General features: G+C 38.9%; 1 protein-coding gene across 1 annotated transcript in view; it reads right to left on the bottom strand.

The window, feature by feature from the left end:
- LOC122062677 (histone-lysine N-methyltransferase ASHH2) overlaps nt 1-21,421 on the bottom strand; it is a 58,449-nt gene that overhangs the window by 29,772 nt on the left and 7,256 nt on the right. The window contains exons 8-10 of the mRNA XM_042626320.1: nt 9,445-9,537; nt 8,477-8,554; nt 2,011-2,067 (exon numbers count right to left, since the gene is read on the bottom strand). Coding sequence (XP_042482254.1) covers nt 2,011-2,067; nt 8,477-8,554; nt 9,445-9,537 — 228 coding nt within the window. The remainder of the gene's footprint in view (nt 1-2,010; nt 2,068-8,476; nt 8,555-9,444; nt 9,538-21,421) is intronic.

Here is a 21,421-nt window from a genome sequence, read left to right as displayed (position 1 = left end):
TTAGTTAGAGAAAAATATGGATAGTAGCAACTTTGGAACAAAAACACATCAAAAAATCGTGTTTTCTAAAAAAATACTCATCTTGGCCATTATATGACCGTAGCGTACTGTATCAGTACATACAGATACTCATCGATATATACCAATACGTACCGATCGATACATATCGATACTTACCGATACTCATCGATTCGTACCAATCGATACATACAAATACTCACCGATACGTACCGATACATACCGAAACGTATATTTCACCTCGATTTTATATTTTTCATAGAGTATCAATACGCATTGATAGTGTATTGGTGCATATCGGTATGTATCGTAGGATATATATCGATATGAAAGAATTTTAAAAATTCCATGCATCGTATCGGTGTGTATCGTATCGATCGGCTAAATTTAAGATACGCATCGGAGGGTATCGTATCGGTATCGGAGATGCTTTAAACCATGCCCGTGACCACTAGTTTGGAATGGAACAACCTTACTGTTGTGCCGAGATCTGCCCTCGTATTGTTTTCTTATCAAATAAACAATAACTCGTCATGCTGGTGCTAACCAAGTCATATGACCTAGATACATCAGTAGACTTGACTAAGCCATTAAGCATGAATATGGTAACAATCAAATTTTATTGTTACACATCATCCACCATCTACTCCACATTGTTGAAACTCAAGACTCTTTAAGGCAGTTGATTTAACCCAAAACTCCAGGTCATCTTCAATGAAAACCTTGGGAACTGACTACACCACCGATGTAAATATAGGAGAATCTTTCCGCCAGTACATCTTAACACTCCATATTTGTCAGTACCATTACCTACTGGAAAGGGAGCAACCAGCAAATTCAAGCTCTCCAAAATCTCAAACCCAGGACTAGAAAGTGGAGAATGGTACAGGACTGACAACCACATCAGAACAATTGTCATAAGCTTGTCTATTGAATCTTCATTTTGTGACAGTCTAGCAACCCTGAGATCAGCAGATGAAGGCAAGCAAGGTCAATGTGCTAACAACATGAGATCCCTAGAACACCCCAGAATTCAAAGTTGCCCACTGCAAACAAATGACACCAAGTGGGCCAACATGAGATCCCAACATCATGCTCAATGCTATCTGAACCATCCAGGCATAAATACACCCCACCTAAGTTTTTAATTTCAGAGGCTACCAGCACCTACCTATAGTTTCTGCAAGTTCCATGACTCACATATACAGTAACTAGTTAAGAAGCCCATGTCATCTATTGTTTTGAAACCCAATATTTTGCCTACCAAAGACAGGAAAAGATCAAAAAAATTCGGGTATCCAGTGTTTATAAGAGCCTTTGATTATTGCCAACTGAGAAAAAGTTGAGCCCCAGCTAGGTGAAGAACCAGGATGAACCTTAGATAGATCAATTATCATGTGTAAAAGCAAATAATAAGACAATCATGCATTCAGAATACAAGCCGACTTGATATAAATAATAGATCTGCACTTTTTTAATCAGCTAGAACACAGCAAATAGATAAGTATCTCTCATATCGATATATATATTTCTTTTGATTCAGCTATATTTATTGCTCCAAAAGATGGACTCAGAAGTTAGAATCCTCTACAAAAGTTGTGCACGGCATGCAAACAAAAATCTTGAGGATTGATGAACAGTTAATTATTCATATAAAAAAACCCACTCTATAATACTTTTTTCTATGTGCCCCAACAACTACAAAGTGATCAAATAAAATGTTAAGGGATCCCTTTAAAAATTTTCTATGTATTGGTACAAATTAGTTCTTAATCAGACATGGTCAGTCCTAGTTCGTGCAGCTACTCCACTGAGGGTAGTTATTTGGATATTAGAGTCAAACTCTTTTGGGGGCGGGGGCGGGGGCGGGGGCGGGGCGGGGGCGGGGGCGGGGGCGGGGGAGGGGGGGAGGACCAGCAGAGCCACCATGCTCTGGTATACACAAATGAAGAAATGATTCAAGGAAATAATCGATAAAAAGAGGAAGCTTACCTTCTTAATATCCCTTATTGCAAACAGTCCAATGCAAATTTCTCCATTCACCATCCACTGTTTCAGCAAAAGACAAACATAATTAAACGGAACTACAAGTGCAGTAAATACCAGGTTCCGTGTGGATTAAACAAAAAGAACATATGTACTTATAAGGCATTCAATTCCTCAAAATCGAAGAATGCCACTATCATAAACTATAAGCTATTTCCACAAGCAAACAGGTAGACATAACAACAGCAGTAAGCCAATGTAAAACATGCAAATGTAGAAATCAAGGGTCACATCTACGGGTGACAATTTTTTACTTAATTTCGGTTTGGACATTACTTCAAAACCCAATGATCAAATTTTCTCCCTTACATTACAAAGGAAATTGACCAACCCATGTTCTACATTATATATTTCTTAGCAATAAAAACCTGGATAGTGCCGGAGTAGATCGGGAGATTTTGTATATTTGTGAAGAATTCCAGATGTCATTTCAAGTTGTGCCGTTTGCTTTTGGAGCTTCTATTTCTTCTTTTCATCTTTCCTCTATGTATTCATTCTCTATTTTAGCTGAATTTTCTCCTTTAGAGTTAGGGAGTTTGAGTTGGTTTGCAGAAATTTGTATCTAGGGTTCTGTGAAAGGAAAGAAAGAGAAGAAGATGAAGAAAAAGAGTATTGCTCTCCAAACACTTTCATCCATTATACACTTGTGCAATGTGTACAATAATGCCCTTTAGTAAAAGAAAATACCTGCCATACAATGGTTTCCTACACAAACTATCATAGGAAAACAAATTACTTCTTCATGAAGCTCTATTTATTAAGATATTTAACTTTACGAATCGACCATTTCCTCTTAAGTGAGAACTTCATGGATGAGACATAATTTTTATTCTGAGCTAGTAAAAGCTATGTCAGTCATCTCCATTTTGATCTCACTCATGAACAATTATGGATTTTTCTCAAGATCACTTGAGATCCTTTGGCAGTTAGTGGTGTCAATTCTGAGCCCGCATCGGTAGCCCGACTGAGCCCGACACATTTACAGCCTGACCTGGACAGGCCCGTCGTTCACGGTGCAAGTACCTAGCCTGTAGGGCACCCGACCGAACCGACACATTTATATGCCCGGCTTGAACCGACTCATTGTAGCCCGACCTAGCCCGACCCCTTTAATACTACATAAAATTCCGATTTTTCCACTACTAGTAATAATCTAGTTAAACTTTCTTACACTTTGTTTTGTAATAGGATTTGATTTAATTAAGCTTTATTTTGTAAGTTCTAAAGGTCATAATCTCTTCTTTTTCTTTGTAAGAACAACCATAATCTCATATCATTTCTCTATTTTATTAAAGATTTGCCTCACATATTTTTGGGCATTCAACCCACTTAAGAAAAGAATTTTAGGGTAGGCCCGTTCAAAGCCCGTTTAGACTTAAAAATGTCCATACCCTAGTTAAGACCCGTTTAAGGAAGCCTGATTAAAGCTTGACACCGACTGGCCAGATTATAAACTGTACCATGCCCCCCAAAGCTAGGCCCATTTACTTAAACAAGCGTTCATGGTGCAAGGCTTCCAAGTGGTCAAGCCCAATTAAGCCCGACCGAGACCGGCCTGGCCCGGCTGGTTGACACCTTATGCTTAAAATATATTGGACCTCATTCATACTGGTCAAGCGTTCAAGTAATCGGCTCACATCCAATGGAATCTTCACTCATTTGACTCATATTACAATACTGAAGGAGAGGAATAGATGTAAAAGGAATGAAAATTCGGTTCAGCATTGAACATTAGTTGGACTCGCTATAGTCTTCCAAGTATCACTTATCGAATGACCCCTTATAACTACATTAAGAGCCCGTTTGATAACGTTTCAAGAAACGCGTTTCTGCCGTTTCTGTTTCCAGAAACAACAGAAACGGAGCAAAAAGCGTTTGATAAAACTATTTCGTTTCACTTATTTTTAGAAATAGAAATAGAAATTTTTACTTATTTATGGTTCAAGAAACGACCTAAGCGAAACAAGTTCAACTTGTTTCGGCATTTCTGGAAACGACTTGTGGCAATTCTTTCACTGGTTATCATCGACTTCTAAAAACATGACTTATCAAACACCTTCAATTCCGTTTCTATTTCTAAAAACGAAAAATTTATGTTTCTGCCGTTTCTTGAAACAGAAACGGCAGAAACGTTATCAAACGGGCCCTAAATAAACCTGATGCCAATTGATGTATATCAAAGCTTGAAGAAGAGAAAGACAATAGTCAGAAAGTACTGCTCACGTGAACAGTAACACGAGTACTGTTCATGTGAACGTGTTTTCTGACTCTTGTTTTTCTCTTCCTCTTCAAGCTTTGATCTACATCACCAAAGCCAACTAGGGGTCAACAGTGCAGAAAGACAATAGTCAGAAAGTACTGCTCACGTGAACCGTGTTTTCTGACTCTTGTTTTTCTCTTCCTCTTCAAGCTTTGATCTACATCACCAAAGCCAACTAGGGGTCAACAGTGCTTCGTGAACAGTGCACCTACACAAATCTAGGACTGCAATTCCATCCTATTTGGGCCAATGTTCTGCTACCTTTGAGCATTTTTTTTTTTTCTCACCACATCAAAACAAGTAAATCCTCTTGTACATTAATGATTAAACTCATCCAACTGGCATACCATCACCACTTCCCACCATTGCTTTTTTTACCCTTCTTCAGCACATGTCAGAACCATCTCCAATTGAAACTCCCATTGCTCCCTCATCTTGCCACCTGAGAGTGCTACCGTATGCTCCATCCAGCACAATCACCATAATTCTATCCTTCATAAGCATACTAATTGTCCATCCCTATTACACTTATATGCTGTTCCTTAATTGCTCAACATTCAGCTCTGAAAGCATCATCATGCCTCGTAACTTTTAAAGTTCTGAATACAACATTCAACTGGTACCTCTCCACTTTATCCATCCAATATCTTTTTTTAAATGAATAATAGAAACTCAGAAAAAAGAATAAAGGCCAAGAACAAAATAAGTGAGAACAGATAAAAAGCATAAAACAAATAATGGCTATGAGAATCCAAAACAACCTTCAACCACTGTTACTCATGAATGTATTGCCCTATATATGAGCTTCTATATACCTCAAGCCACCAAATTTGAGCATTATCAATAAGTACGTGAAATCCAAAACGTGGTGGGATCACACTAATCACTAATGCAATTCCATTTTCTGAAAACCAACCAACTTTAGAGTTTTGCCACAAAACAGTCAAGCATTGAAAAGACAATGAAACTTTCGGGTGACAATAGCTTAAATAGCAACTAATCCCAAATTTACAGTCCAAACAACACCACCTAGGTCGGGTTTTTAAAGTTCAAAGGCAGAAAGAAAAAACAGGGGCTTCAAACCTGTTTTCATGCTTCATATATGGCCTGAACTTGGTAGATCTCCAGTCGTCAAAAACCACAACAAGGGACTTCAGATTGGGGGTGGGAACAAAAGTGCATGAGTTATCGCTTACCCAAGCACACCTCAGTTCTCCATGCTTTAAACGTAAGGACATAAGCTATTCCGATAAACTGACAAAACAGGAAATATGAAAGAACAAAGAAATAAAAGATAACAGCAACTTAACAAAACCGAATCTACTCATCTCTTCATCCTTTCCCTTGAAAATAATACCTATAAGGGAAAATTACATGTACCACCCCTAAAAAAAACCATATGACATGTGAGGGCCACTTTTTCCAAAAATTACACATAGCACCCTTACTTTACTAAATTTATAAGAGATTAGTCGATTGCGTTAGTGGGGTTCTGATATTTGATGATGTCAGCCAGTTAAACTTTGCCCGTTCTCCTCGTTCACAATGAAAAATTTTCTTTCCTTCACAAACCATCAACCATCTCAATTATTAATGAGGTTGGGTAAGAGATTGTAGTGGGGTTCTGTTAATCTACATCGGTTCTTTTCCTCTGGTGTTCACTATTTCTCACTCTGAAGACTTCTCTCTTCTTATACCTGAAGCTATTCATCATCATATCCTAAAAGGATATAAAACATATGCATATTGGTTTGGTCCAAGTTGCGGTAAAACCTCTGACTAGCAATGGATTAAATACCTCTGTGCTTCTGTGTCTTCGGGACAGAAGGCACAAAACTTTTCTGATTCACTTTGTGGTGCTATTGAAAGTTGGTTGGATCAAGGTCCAGTCTACTTCGACCGTTACCCAGATTTCTCTGTTTCTCTTCTCCTCAGATCTACCATCAACCATCTACATCGGAACTACCTATATTCTACTTGTGATAGCCTTTCTAGAGGATGAAGTTTCGAAGATTTTCACCTCCTCTGTTATCGTTGGTGCCGCATGGAGGTTGTGCAGAGCACCGATCAGATCTGGTGATCGTTTGTCGATTCAATTCAACAAATTGAGAGGGAAAAGGAAAGGTTTATATGGGAGATATAACAGGTTAATACCGTCTTTTCCTCTTTTCTAAATCTTTAACACCGTCAGAAAAAATGGGAGCAGATGTAATTTTTGGAAAAAGTGGCCCTCACATGTCATACGTTTTTTTTTAGGGGTGGCTGATGTAATTTTCCCTATAAACTTAAGCAATAGCTACCCTGATCCTGAAAATTGCCTTCATAAAAAATTACCAACTTTAGGCAACTTAATGCTTCCAACTGACTCAGCATATTCTAGGTACACCGGAACATATGCTTTTTGTGATTCCAGATCAAGATTTCCTTGTGACCATCAATAACCACTTCTGAATAGATTCCTGAGGACTATAATAATTTCCAGTCCAACGAGGTAGGATATAGGATTTATCAAATCCCTTCTTGATGACCTTATACTTTAGAATTTTCACCAACTTCTAAACTCCTCCAGTCCATTACGGTCTAGAGGAAAAAAAAAAGTATCCACTAGCTCATGGATCAGTTTTACGCGACATAATCTAGTCTAGCATGGCTTTATATTAGAAACTCCTGGTTATAAAGCATTCACCATAACTCAAGATGCAGATTAATTACCTAAATAGGCTTGTTTTATTAGGAATAAGCCTAGGGTTGGGTTCCATACATGTTAGGCTTTTGATCCCATGTGTTTTGAGTGTAATAGACCACTCTTATGGGTCTAAAAATGGGGCTCTAAGATTGAGTACGGGATTACTAGTTAGTTTCCATTTTCATTAGTTTCCTTTCTAGTTGGGCTTGATTTGAGTTATATTTGTTTCCTTATGATCCAAGTTATTAATTGAGTCAAGTCCTTAGTAGTTAGTTTCCTTTTTCAACTAGTTTCTAATTTCAGTTAGTTTCTAATTTCAGTTTTTAGTAGCTATTGTATTAGGAGAATATTTGGTTTCCTTTTTGAGGAACCTTCTATTTTGTAATTCCCTCCCCCATTAACATTATAAATAAAGAAGAGGAGGCTCCTAAAGGCCTAGATGATTTTGATAAAAAAATTAATGGTTGTTGCTATTGTCTTCTACATGGAGATTTGTCTTGTGTTTGATCAAGGCTGATGGAATTGGTGTTTGATCCAATTGACTCTCAGCGGTGTGAAGCACAAGAGGTCCTCTTCCTTAACTCATCTTCTTCTTCTCTCAACTACACAAAGTGTTATTGATCTGCTCAAGTTCTTACAGGTATTAAATTCAGTTTTCCTTCTCAGTTCTGCCCAGAAAATTGCATACTCTGTTAGCAATTTTCAGAACCTGTGTAGACCTAATTCATCATTCCATTAGTCCCCTTATTATCTGCTTCTATTCTGATTTCTGACACCCTATAATCTGAGATTGATATTCTTAATCTCAGATCTGATCTCATCCTTGTTATTAATCTGTTTTGAACTATTCTGATATTTGATCTAATGTTCTCCAAGAGTATTCTGCAACATTGGGACTAGGTTGACTTGTCAATCCTAGTTCTACATTACTCAAGCCCATACTTACCCTCTTCATAGTCACCCCAAAAAATTTTAAAATCAATCACTAACAAGCATCATATAAGATGAGACTCCATCGAACGAATCTAGCCAACTCATTAGTGACTAATGAGAGCAGGTGTAGGGTCAAAGATGATCCCTTCTGTAACGCACTATGAGTGGGAAACACATTGTCTTTCCCCTAATTGTTCAGACAATACTCATATATCCATCAAAAAACCATTGATGATCTCTCTAATGCATCCATATCAAAAAATACAAGCAAGAAGTGTCTTCAGAACTGGCACAAAACAATTTTAATTTTTGGGTAAGGCATAATACAATTGTAGATGTAACAAATTGTAATCGACAGACTTGTACATCAAAACAAAATCATGATTTATCTATCTACGTGGGTAAATATATAAGCACAAACAAAGCAACAATGCACATAGATAATGAAAGTACATAGGAACAAGAAAAGCATGGCAGGAACATGCCAATTGGCATATATGAGTAAACAAACTGAAAGCATACAAAAACCTCACCTTTTCTGTACGACAATTAGGTTCACAACTATGGTTGATAAAACGCCCTAAATTTCCTTTAGCGCATGCATCTATGACCTGAAAACAGAGTACAGTATTAACGATGGAAGAAAATTAGTAATATGGGATTCCAGACTAAATTTTTTTTTTCATAACAAGCATACTTCTATAGAAATTAAAAGCAAAGTGGAACTGAAAAAGGTAAACAGCAATTACATATACAAGGAACATGATTCAGAGAGGAAAAAAAAAAAAGAAGCACCTCTAATGATAAATGTAAAATTCAGTCATTGCTATTCTGGAATTCCAAGCCCTACAAGCATTGAGAAACTTTTCTCAAATAGATATGGCATCAGCCCTCCTGTTTCAGCTCTGATTGGTGATAAAGACTAACAGTGCAGAGATCATCTCTTTGGCCTCATGCATACCAAGATCCTAACACTCCCAGGATTGCCATCAAACCAAATTTGAATGCACTACCTTTTGGAAATGAACTAGACTTAAGAAGACATTTTGCAGATTTTAGAAGAATCTAGTAAGGAAAGGCCTTTAAGCAAAACTGAAATATTTCACTAAATCGTGTTTATTTCAAACAAAATATGAAATCGTGGGGCAGAGAAGCCATCAGCCTGGGACCAAAAGGGCAAGAAGCGCACAAAAAGCAAAAACACCAGCAAGGTTACCAATATCACGGAAGAAAGACGAAAGAACCATCCTACACCCATTTTCAACTAGCCCCTCCAACACATAATGAATGACTTCCAACAAATAGAAGCCCCAAAAAAAGATGTATGAAGTATGCATTGTAAAAAGAAGTGAACAGATCAATAGAACCATTCAAGCATGCATAAAGTCTACTAAACTCAACTAGTATAACATTATCTGGGTAGCTTACTATTAAGTGGAGATCAGCAGCATGCTTAAAAAGGAGAAAATGTTATAATAATAAAAGGTACACATTGACCAACCTCACTGCCATTCAGTGTCATGAAGTAGAAGTGCTTTTGCCCTCTAGAAGCATACTCCCTTTGTCGTGCTTCATAATCATGCAGATCAAGCACCTGGTGGGATCAAAACTTAGAATATATTGGGACTATAAACTATCCACATCGACAAAGTAAGAATTATATTGGTACAAGAACCTAGACATAAATAAAAGAGCTTATTTCATCTGGAAAAAAAATAAAAACATAATGCTAGAGATATGAGTGAGTAATGGTCCACTTAGATTTAGGTTCACAAATTAAGCAAAGTAAAGAAGGAAAACAACAACCTATCAAAAAAATAATAATAATAAGGAAAATAATAGAAAACCAGACAAATTCCAGACAAATAAAGGCCAGAAGCACAAGAGATAATGATACAAACAGCACCACAACCCTAGCATTCCCTACTCAAGTAACCACCTCCTCCACTCCCCACAAGAAGCAAGAGAACTCATTTCAACACTTCCTTCTCCAAAACTAGTGTGGTGACAAAGTTAATATCGTATTAACGGTCTCGAAGATCACTGATCAATCTCATTCTCTTTTCTCTTCTTCCCTGCACCCCTAGCACACCCACCGCCCTCCCACCCACCCCCACCACCCAAAAAAAAAGGAAAAAAACTCTCATCTAGGCTATACAAATGCTTCCCAGAACCACCTTCCCTAAAACACCCAGCTCACCTTTTTGCCAACAGCAACCAGAGAAGACCCTGACCCCCCAAGAAGTAGAAATACAAACTCAACTCAAACAACGGAGCACAGATAAAAGGAAAAGAAGAAGAAAAGAGAGAAAATTGAATGAGAACTTACTGGAGGACATAGATCGATTAGCAATTAGCACAGGGCCCCGCTTCTGCCTCATCCCCTAATAGCTGACCCTCTAAATCCTCTTCCTCACCGACCATTGTGTAGGCTAGTTAGCATGACATTTCCACTGAGAGACATCCACTGAAATTTCCTTCTAGCCACCATTGACAGTAAAGCCACACAAATCACACTCTTCAATCCAAAATAGGAAGAATCTTCACAAAAACAAAGACTACAAAATTTTGGCTGTTGGCTGTTGCCATCTCCAACCTTTTTTTTTTTTTTTTTGGATAGATGCTGCCATCTCCATCTTTCAAATGCTTGAATATTTGGAATGCATATTTGTGTGCCTCCATAACTTCCAATCCTAACATCCATCCAACTTCATATGCTTGTTCATTAAGTCTTGCAACAAGGAGGAGACATTACGTGGCATTTATTTTCACTCAAGGCCCCCTTACCATACAAACATTCACCCCGTTCCTTCCAAATGTAAATCAGCCCAGGTCCAAACATTCAGGCCCATGGGCCAAGGCTGGGAGGACAAAAAGAGGGCCATGAGTTTAGTTTTATTTGGGTCATGGTTTGTCTTATTTCTGTAGGCATTATTGTAATTACAGAAATTAAGTAAATGGATTTTGGTAGCTGATAATAGCATCTTCTAGGTGTCTTGAGTTGCAAGTCCCATTCAGGGTTTTAGCAAATCTTTGTCTTGAGTTGGTTTCTATTTGAGTTAGTTTCTATTTTTTAGTTTTGGAACTAGAAATCTAGGTCTATATAAGCAGTCCTATTTACCCCATAATTTAGAGGGTTGTGTGATAACAAAATTAGTTTTGTTGGCTACCATTGGCATGAAACCTGTGAGATTGCTTTAATTTTTTCCTTTCCCTCTACGGTGTTCTTTTATCAAATCAACCTCTACTGATCTTCTTCTCTCTATTGCAGGTTTTCAAATATCCAAATTTGGATTTGGTTAGGGATTTGGGAGCTTGCCATCAGTCATGACTCATAACAAATCTATCATGAAGCGCATCTGCAAAATAAGCCACAAAAATTAACCACCGCTACTATTATCACAAAGGTTTATTATGAGTGGATCAACATTCAAACGTTTTCACCACCCCTTGCCTTGACATGTCAGTTATGTGAGAAGCAGAAATGGTAAACCCTGTCAATAAGCTCCTTTCAAGTTTATGTCAAGTAATTATCTGAAATTCGATGAAGAAATTGGGTTTCATAATTGAATCAGCAAGAGGCAGAAAATCAAAGTGATCTCTGAGTTCACTCATTAAAAAACAAGAAGGGTTATCACTCACTTCTGATCTAAAGTGATGAAGAATTCCAGCAAGAAGAGAAAATTGGCTTTGTTGTTTTGGGTTTGATTTAGTTTATCAGGTCAAACTGAACTACCTATGGTTCAAGTTTTGTTTAAGTTAGGCTTAATTTGAATGCAATGGGCCATGGGCTTAGTATGTGTTAATTTTCTATTGTGATGGGCCAAATCTATAACCCAAATATTAGGGATTTAGGTCTTATATGGGATTAAGTAGTTAATTTCTATTTTTTAATGCTTTAGAATAACTTCTATTTTGAAGAGGGACTTGGAATAGCTTAGCGGACCTTAGCGCAATGGTAAGGTTGCTCCATTGCAACCCAGTGGCGCGCGTTCGAGTCAGGAAATAGCCTCTTCGCAAAGCAGGGGTAAGGCTGCGTACACTATGACCCTCCCCAAACCCCGCAATGGTAGGAGCTTTGTGCATTGGGTACACCCTTATTCATTTACTTAGGTTTTAAGGGCTTCATCCGACCATACATAAGAATTTCCTCGAGAAATTGGGTTTTCCCTTATTTGGGTCAATGTCATGTTGCTCCTTGGAATGTGGTGATAAAGCTCCAGCCCTATTGTGGTGAAGCAATAGGTTGGGATTGGTTGTGATGCCCTTCCCACATGCCTAGTGGTGATTCTAGCGACCATACATAAGAATTTCCTCAAGAAATTGGGTTTTCCCTTATTTGGGTCAATGTCATGTTGCTCCTTGGAATGTGGTGATAAAGCTCCAGCCCTATTGTGGTGAAGCAATAGGTTGGGATTGGTTGTGATGCCCTTCCCACATGCCTAGTGGTGATTCTTGCTCATTACCTTCTTATTTTCTTCTTTTAAACGTCTTCGTCCCTTAAAAACAGCCAATCACCTTTTGCATGGATCTTTGTATATTTGTTATTATCTTTCTTTTTCTATTTTCTATGTCCTATTGTCCTTTTGAAAAAGAAAAAAAACTCAGCCTTATCCCAACTTAATGGGGTCGGCTACGAGGATCCATGCAAAATAAAATAGAGGGAAAAGGGTTCAAACAGAAAATAGGGGAAGGACGAGATAAAAATATGAGAGATGAGAGTAAGAGGAAAGAGACACAACCCAACAAGTTAGGAGAATCTCAACTACAAAAGTGGATTGGATAATTTACTTCTACGTTTATCCTGCCCATAAACGTAGGATTAGATTTGCTTCGTGGAACATTGGATCGCTAATGGTAAGAATATGGAGCTTATAGATGTTATGAGCAGAAGACTTAATATTCCATGCATTCAAGAGACTAGATGAAGGGTGAAAAAGCTAAGATGACTTTAAACTCTAGTATTCGGGAGACCATAGTAGAGGTGGAGTAAGCATAGTAGTGGACAAAGATCTAAAGAATGAAGTTGTGGATGTTAAAAGAGTCGGAGATAAGATTTTATCCATCAAGCTTGTGCAGAGAAAGAGGTTGTCATGACAACATTATTAGCGTGTATGCTCCCCAAGTAGGGTTGGATGAAAGTAGTAAGTTCCGATTTTGGGAACACATTGATGGTTTAGTGCAAGATTTTGGTCAGGTGAAAAGATTATAATAGGAGGCGACCTGAACGAACATGTTGGAAGAGATAGGAAAGGCTATGAAGTAATACATGGGGGATACGGAATTGGGGAGAGGAATGAGGAGGGGACCTCAGTTTTAGACTTTGCAATAGCCTATTATCTATCCAATGTGAACACTCTCTTCACAAATAGAGAAGAGCATTAGTTACCTACAAAATGATGTACATTCACATGCTGGCCTCCACTACAAAAGGAGAAATAAGGTCAGCCAGACCAGCCAACCCATGGGCTGATCAAGCCCAGCTGGTCCTCCATATTTCCGTCCCTATACCTGCCACATCAGTAGCCATCGAAGCAGGCAGCATAGAATGCCCTTGGATTTGTATATTTTCTTTCCAATGTTGGACTTCTAGAAGCCTCACAAACGGCCACCGAACCAGCCCTGCACCAGCCGTCCAAAGGCTGCCTTTTTGCTGCCTGCGATTTCCCTCTACAGATGTATTTTTGTCTTTTGTGGTTGACTGGTCAAAACCTTGGTTGGACAAGTCAAGTTAGCTTCTAGAAAGTCCGTTGTGTTTGTCTCTTATGATTTCATAGTCTACAAGTTAGTAGTTAGTAATCTAAAGCTGTTAGTTTCCTTTTTTATTTTATTTTCCTATTTGGGAACTGTTTCTATTTTGTAAACTATCTACTCTCTATAAAAGAGAGGCTGTTGTACCAACTCAGAATTAATGAAGACTTGAATATTTGCAGCCATTGTAGCTCCAAAACCTCTTGAAATAGGATGGATCAACAGCTGAGATAGATGTGGGTGAGAGGCCCAGGCTGAGATAGCCATATCCCACCCACATCTAGCACAACTCCATCCATCTTCTTATTATTATTATTTCGTCTTATTTTTTTTACTGTGAGTGAGCATTTGAGTGATTAAACCAGCCTACTGAAGTTCAGAAGCTCCATCAAAAGATCAGCTTGAAAGCAGCCAGGATAAGAATAGATTTCAGCCAGAGTGTCAGGGTTTTGAGCCAAATTGATTTTGGCTGTATCTCCCAAACTACCAGGCTTTTCTTCAAGCCTTTTAGGATTTTGTTGAGACCCCTAAGAGCCTCCTTCGACCTTAGTTTGAAGACCACCCTTGGAGGAGCACTAAACCAGCTTTTGGGATACTCATGACCAGCCAAAAGCCAGCTGCAGCCTTCCCCCACTTTCTCTACCAAAACCTAGTTTTGGTGAGGAACGATTGTTGTACTGCTGCTCAACTTTCAGCCTTGCTTCAGCCACTGTTAGTGGACTTTTTTTTATCAGGTGTGAGTTTCACTTCAGCCCTATTCTAGGCTCTAGTGCTGCTCTACTTGTTCCCCTAGTCCGAGTTCAGATCTAATATTGAAGGACAGTTGTCTTACTATTGGGGTTTGTTTACATAGGGTGAACAATGAACATACCTCTTACATTACAAAAGTGGGCAACATATCAGCCAAATAGAATTCTTCTTACTAGAAGGTCCAACAAATTGTTGTGCAAGGTAGGGGTGTCAACTCCAGGCCTGGCCCGGTTACCCCAACAGAGCTCACCCAATAAAAGCTCGGCCCAGCACGTTTTATTAACGTGTCTCACTTGAGCCCTGCCCGTTTATTAGAAGGGCGTTCACAGTGCAGTCCTCAAGCTCACCGTGTGCCCAACTTATTACTAGCCCCACCTGGACTGACTCCCTTGAGCCTGACCTAGCCCGATTCCCTTTACTTCTGATTGAAATCCCCATTTTTTCCACCCTATGTCACTAACCATAAACTAGAGTTACTAAACTGCTAACATTAAGAAAGTAAACTGCACAAATCTAAACTATTATGAGTTATGACAAAGATGGTGGCTGATGTAGATCAAGCTTGCAAAAGAAAGGATTTGCTGGTTCCATCAAACCAGTCCAGCCAACCCAATGTTAGCCCATTAGCCCATCAGCCCTTCAGCCCTTCAGCCCATCAAGCATCTATCCACAAGTACTGCTCATGTGAACAGTAACACGGGATGTGATCAGCAATAAGGAGTTTCCACCAAATTTTATTTTGTGTGTGAATGGTCAACACCAAAGGGTGCAGGTGTAGTGTACTCTAGAAGGATCTTTCTTAGCCTCCATTGCTAGAAGGGTCTTTTCTTAGCCTCTAAGGTATTGGTGTATGGAGTTTGGTTTGGACTAGAAGAGTTCTTTGAATTTTCCAGCCTCCAAAGCAACAGTTCAGACATCGATTGTTTTAGAAGTTCTAGCATGATTTGTTCTCTACTTATGTAATAGCTTATTCAAGCCTATAAATAGAGGTTTGCGATTGTAAGCAAGAGATGATGAAAATTTGATGAATGAAATCTGGAGATGTTTTCTTGCAAAAATTTTTGTCTGAGAGAGAGAGAGACTGTGACATCAGCTGAGAGAGCCAAAACCCCTAATCCCCATTCTTCCCTTCCATCAAATTCTGTTTTCCCTTTTGTTTCTATTATTTTCCCGAGTGTGAGGATTGTTTTTGCTCTATTGGTGGCTTATTTCAAGGATATATCAACCAAAGTTGTTGCTGCTGGTCTGTGACTCAAGAAGACCCTGCTCTAGCCTGAGAAGGAGGAATTCTGGTCAGATTTTTTCTTTCCTTTTTTATCTCCCATAACTCCCTAGTCTGAGATTTGATACAGCCAATCTTTAGAGGTTGTTATAAGCACCATACAAGCTACCTTCAACCAAGGATTCAGCCCTATATAGGTAACCATCTGGCTAGTCGCAGCCCTTCTTCCTAAAGACCAGAGGACCCTAATTTCCGGTTGTTTTCTGCCATCATACAGGTCTGTTATAAGCCATCTTTGAAGGTTTCCTTAAGACCATCACAGCCTTCTTTTGACCAGCTCCCGGACTCATGTGAGCCTTGATTAGAGATTCCTCTAACTCCCTTCAATTCAACCAGAATTTTCAGATCCTGCCTGGGATTAGGTCCTATGTGATCTAGTCTTACATTAGTGGCTCATCTCAATTTTAGAGGTGGAGAATGGAGATATTATGCATATATCCACCACACTTTTGAGACTCTTCAGGTTGTCCAAATGATGATTTTAGAATCCCAATCATCCTAATAGAATTAGAGCAAAACCAAGCAATCTTTTATTTCAATTTTGAGATTTATGGCCTCATTTTATTGGTATTCCCCTTCAAGCCCATTTAAGAGACCAATTTTAAAGAGAATTCGTTTAAAGCCTATTTAAAATCAAACAGGTCTATAGCCCCGTTAAGGCTAGTTTATGGCAGCCCACTTCAATTGGGACCTCATCTGGGCCTCTGGTGTCTTACCCACTTTGATCTTTCTAAGGGCTTCTTTAACCTTGGTTACTTCAACCTTACATACATATCTATGATGTGTGGTGTCTTGAGATACTGCAATCTTCCGAGCCACTCCTACTCGAACTATCTCCATACAGTAAGTCATTCGTAATGTCTTTGTCCTTTACAAATACTCTATCACCACCACTTTCAATACATCTAACATGATTGTGATCTCTACTCTTCCTTTCTCGTATTTTAGTTATCTTATAAATAGTTTTTTCCCCTTCCTTTGTGTTCACATTGTTATACAAGTTATTATATTTCTTAACTTTTGCTTTCCCCACAATCTTCTTTGCTTCGTTTCTAGCAGCCTAATACCTTTTTTTTTATCTTCAACCTCCTTAGTCATTTGCTATGTTTTAAAAGTATCTTTCTTAATCTTAATGGTTGTCGGGACATTCTTATCCCACCACCAAGCCTCACTAGGGCCCAACCAAATATCCCTTGTCATCCCTAGAACATCTTTAGCAGCTTTCTTAATACAATCCGTCATCTCAATCTACATCATGTTGGCATCTCTCTTAAAATCCCACTTCCCTTGCCTAACCACTTTATTTGTAAATGACCCCAAGGAATCTCCTTTTCATCGCCACCACCATACCTCAGGGCAAACAAGTTTCCTAAACTTACATTTCCGAATACTGAGACACATATCCAAGATCAGCAATCTATGTTGAGGTTAAGCTCTCCCCAGATCTAACCTTACAATCCTTACACTAGGCGTGTCAAGCGGTCGGGCCTAGCCAGGCTTAGCCAATTTCGAGGGCTGCACCGTGAACGCCCATTTAGCTAAACGGGCTTAGCTCAGGCTGGCATGGTATGGTTGGTAATTGGGTCGGTCAGTGTCAGGCTCTAATCAAGCTGCTATAAAAGGGCCTTAACCGGACTTTAAACAAGTCCTCTTTAAAATTGGTTTCTTAAATGAGCATGAAGAGGAATACCAATAAAATGAGGCCATACACCTCAAAATTGAGATAAAAGATTGTTTGATTTTGCTCTAGTTATATTAAGATGATCGGTATTCTAAAATCATCTTTTGCACAACCTGAAATTGGAGTTTAGAGTCTCAACGGTATGGTGGTTATTTACATAATATCTCCATTCTCCACCTCTAAAATTGAGATAAGCCACTATCGTTGTCAAATCATAATAGCTGCACCGAAATATTTATTAAATGGGTCGGGCCGAGACAGGCTGATGCAGTTGGGCGATGGAAGGGATCTCTTTGATTTGGGAATTTTCTTATTTACTTTCTTTTTTTTGGTTTAGAAATTAGTTTGTGGTATTTTCTTTAGCTTGAATTTTTATTTCAGTTTCTATCAAGGCTAGTTTCCATTTTGAATTAGTTACCATTGAGATGCTTTGAGTTTTCCTTTAAGTAGTCATGTAATACAATATGGAATTTCAGATTTGAAGAATTGAAGTTTAGAATTGAATGTTTTTGCCTAACTGAACAGTGGTTTCCGTGACCTCCATCTCTCTCTTCTGGTTTTCTTTTATATTTTCTTCCTTTTCCACTTCTTCTTTCGGGTCTCCTTGTTATCTTCTTGCTGGTTTTCTCTCCCAACCCTGTCCTGGGCAGTAGATACAGAACTGAAAGAAGTCTTCACGGAGGTCTTATTTCCACTCGATTGACCTTGGTGTTTGGGTCGAGAGTAGGGCTATCATAGGCGGTCAGAATACTAGAGTTCCTTCCTCAAATCATCTTCTATTGAGAGCTGGTCAACCAGTTGCAGGTTCTGGTTCTTCCATCACCGCCAGATCTGGTTGCAGAAGGTGTTGCTCCTCTTTGGTTGCTGTTTCGACGTGTCTTCCTGTTGGAATCACCAAGCCATAGGGTATCCAAGCTTCGCCCAAGTTTTGGGGCTGAATTGATGTGCAGGGAGGGAGTTCTCATCACCGTCATCTCTCTTTTTTTGCTGCTGGCTCTTGTTTCTGTCGTGAGGTTGAAGACAACCTCATAAGTGAGTGATTGTAATTTTTTCCCTATTACCTAAAGTACCCTTACCTTTTATGCTTATTCTGGTTTGTCCTTATTTTAAATTCCTATTCCTAGTTTGTCCTTGACCATACGTTTGCTTTCCACTCAAGTCACTTTTGGTTTTCCTTTGGTTAAGTTCCAATTAATTACAAAACTGCCATTCTGTTATGAGGTTCTACCTATTTACAGATTTGCCATCTTCATTAGAGACTTGATTCTATTTACAGTTCTACCATATTGCTGAGACTCTATCTTAATTATAAAATACCATTGATCATTGCAAGTGAATTATTGAGTGTCCGAGTGGGCCCCAAAGCGATCCGATTTCAGTCTTGGAACACGGATCCACATCAAGGGCTCTATAATTGGGTGGGCTCGGCCAGGGTAACTAGTCCGGGCCTGGAATTGACACCCTTAATGTGGAGTCTCCTAGCTAACCAAGATATACAAGATTATGAGCACAAGAAAGATGCCAAACGAATGGAGAAGTATTGCGATCCCAATCTACAAAAAATAAAGGTGATACTCAGAGCTACAATAACTACGAAGGCATAAAACTTACAAGTCATACTATAAAATTATGGGAGAAGGTTATCGAAGCCCACCTAAGAAGAAAAACTAGTATCTCGGGGAACCAGTTCGGTTTTATGCCAAGCATATCCCCGACAAAAACTATTTAACTACTACCAGAGGCTCATGGAAAATCTAGAGCCTAGAAAAACTAGTATCTCACCAGTTCGGTTTTATGCCAAGCATATCCGACAAAAACTATTTAACTACTACCAGAGGCTCATTAAAATCTAGAGCCTACAAAAAGGATCTCCATATGGTCTTCATCCACCTTGAAAAAGCCTACGATAGAGACTCCAAAGAGTAAATCTAGAGCCTACAAAAAGGATCTCCATATGGTCTTCATCCACCTTGAAAAAGCCTACGATAGAGACTCCAAAGAGTAAATCTGGCAGGGATTGGAGAAGAGAAGGGTGTCAAATAAATAAGTGGATATAATTAAAGACACATATGAAGGCATGGTGCCTAGTGTGAGAACTGTGGTGGATCAAGGTAGTGACTAGTGATTTCCCAATTACAATTAGATTACATCAAGGATCAGTTTACACTTATCATGGATGATTTAACCAGGAACATTCAAGATGAGGTTCCAGGATGTATGCTTTTTGCTGATAATATTGTCCTGGTGGATGAGACAGTAGCAGGGATTAACGACAATTTGGAGTATATGGTGTGTAACTTTAATCGCACAAAGACATATAACGAAGTGGTGAAACTCTAGGAGGGAGATATCGCAAAGCGACTATTTTAGATTTCTGGGGTCAACCATAAACAAGGATGATGATATAAAAGAAATCTCTCATAAAATAAAAGTAAGATGGACAAAGTGGAAAGGTGCACTTAGAGTGTTGTATGATCGATGTATTTATCTAAAGCTTAAAGGAAGATTCTACAGAACTGTCATAAGACCAACTTTGATATATAAAGCAGAATGTTAGGCAATCAAGAAACGTAACATAGATAAGCTGAGGGTAGCAAAGATGAGGCTGTTGAGATGAATGTGTGGCAAAAATATGAGAGATAAGAGTACGAATGACTGGGTTAGAGCTGATTTGGGAGTTGTCTCGAATCAGGACAAGCTCCAAGAATGTCGTTTCAAGTGGTATGGCTATGTTCAACAGAGGCCTTGGGATACCACAGTAAGAAAGAGTGATAAGATCCAGATGGAAGGAGCTAAAAGCTAGGGCCGGGCCTAAAATGATCATATATGTTGCAAGGAAAACATGCAAAAGCTAGGTCCTGACACTAGGATGACCTCAAACAAAGCTGTTTGGAGGGAAAAAAATCATATAGCCGACTGCTTTTTCCTTTTTACTTTGCCCTCTTGCGGATCCATGTAGCCAACCCCAGTTTGTTGGGAAAGGCCAAGTTTAAATGTTGTTGTTGCTGCTGCTGCTGTTGGAATCTTGTTCTTCCCCTGATTTATCAGTAATCTGATCAATGGTTTTCCCAAGTCGTCTGTTTATGTTTTCATGCTAAATTCAGTCCATTGATTTCAGAATACTCTATTGCCAGTCTGATTGTAAAACTTCTGTTTCTGAACCGTTCTTCCCTGCAGCTTCAAGTTTCCATTCTCCTGAACTTCTCTAAGTCTAAGCACAGGTATTGGCTGTTAGTTACTATTCTGTTTGTCTAGCAGTCACTATTCTGTTTCAGTTGTAATCTCCAGTTCTCTAAAAGTTTCCAACTTCTGTTACCCTTTTCAGTTGCTAATCTGGTTTCCTGTTTCAGTTTCTATTTCCCATCAGTTGCTAATCCTGTTCCAGTATTACTTTCTAAATTTGGATTTCATTCTATTTTCTATCTCTGTCTCTGTTCCTAATTTCAACTCAGTTAGTATTCCTGAATCTAGCTGCACTTTCAGAAAATACCTAAAATCTGGTTTCCAATTCCAACTTCCTATTTCTTAGTTTCCAAATCTGACTTGCTATTTTCAGAAGTTACTATTTTAGAAGTTTCTATTTATCACTGACATATCTCCGGATCCATCCTTTGAATCTTGGCAAAACTTTGAAGGATTATTCCTCTCCTCTACAGTGCCACTTGATCAGGTTTTCAAGGCCATCAGATCATTCCATCTCGAGTTATTAAAAATCGCACCATTCTGGTCCTAAGATTGTGTCCTCCAATCCTTACCTGTGGTTTTCATCTGAACCTACTTTTAGGTTAACCAGATTGCATTATAAAGTTCAACAAGAACCCAACTCCATCAGCCCTTAAGACTCTCATCTCAACAAATCCTAAAACCCTAAATCAATGCCAAATGCTTACACTCATCAGAATAAACCCAAGGGCTTTTGAGTCTCAAACCTAACCCTTTCAAGCTAGCCGAAGACCGTCCAAAATCTTCTGGACCATAATTTTGTTATCTGGAGATTGCATACTTCCTCACTAA

Source organism: Macadamia integrifolia, chromosome 2, assembly GCF_013358625.1.
Source record: "Macadamia integrifolia cultivar HAES 741 chromosome 2, SCU_Mint_v3, whole genome shotgun sequence".
Lineage (NCBI taxonomy): Eukaryota > Viridiplantae > Streptophyta > Magnoliopsida > Proteales > Proteaceae > Macadamia > Macadamia integrifolia.
The sequence above is the reverse complement of the archived record's forward strand: the minus strand, read 5'-3'. Positions and strand labels throughout refer to the sequence as shown.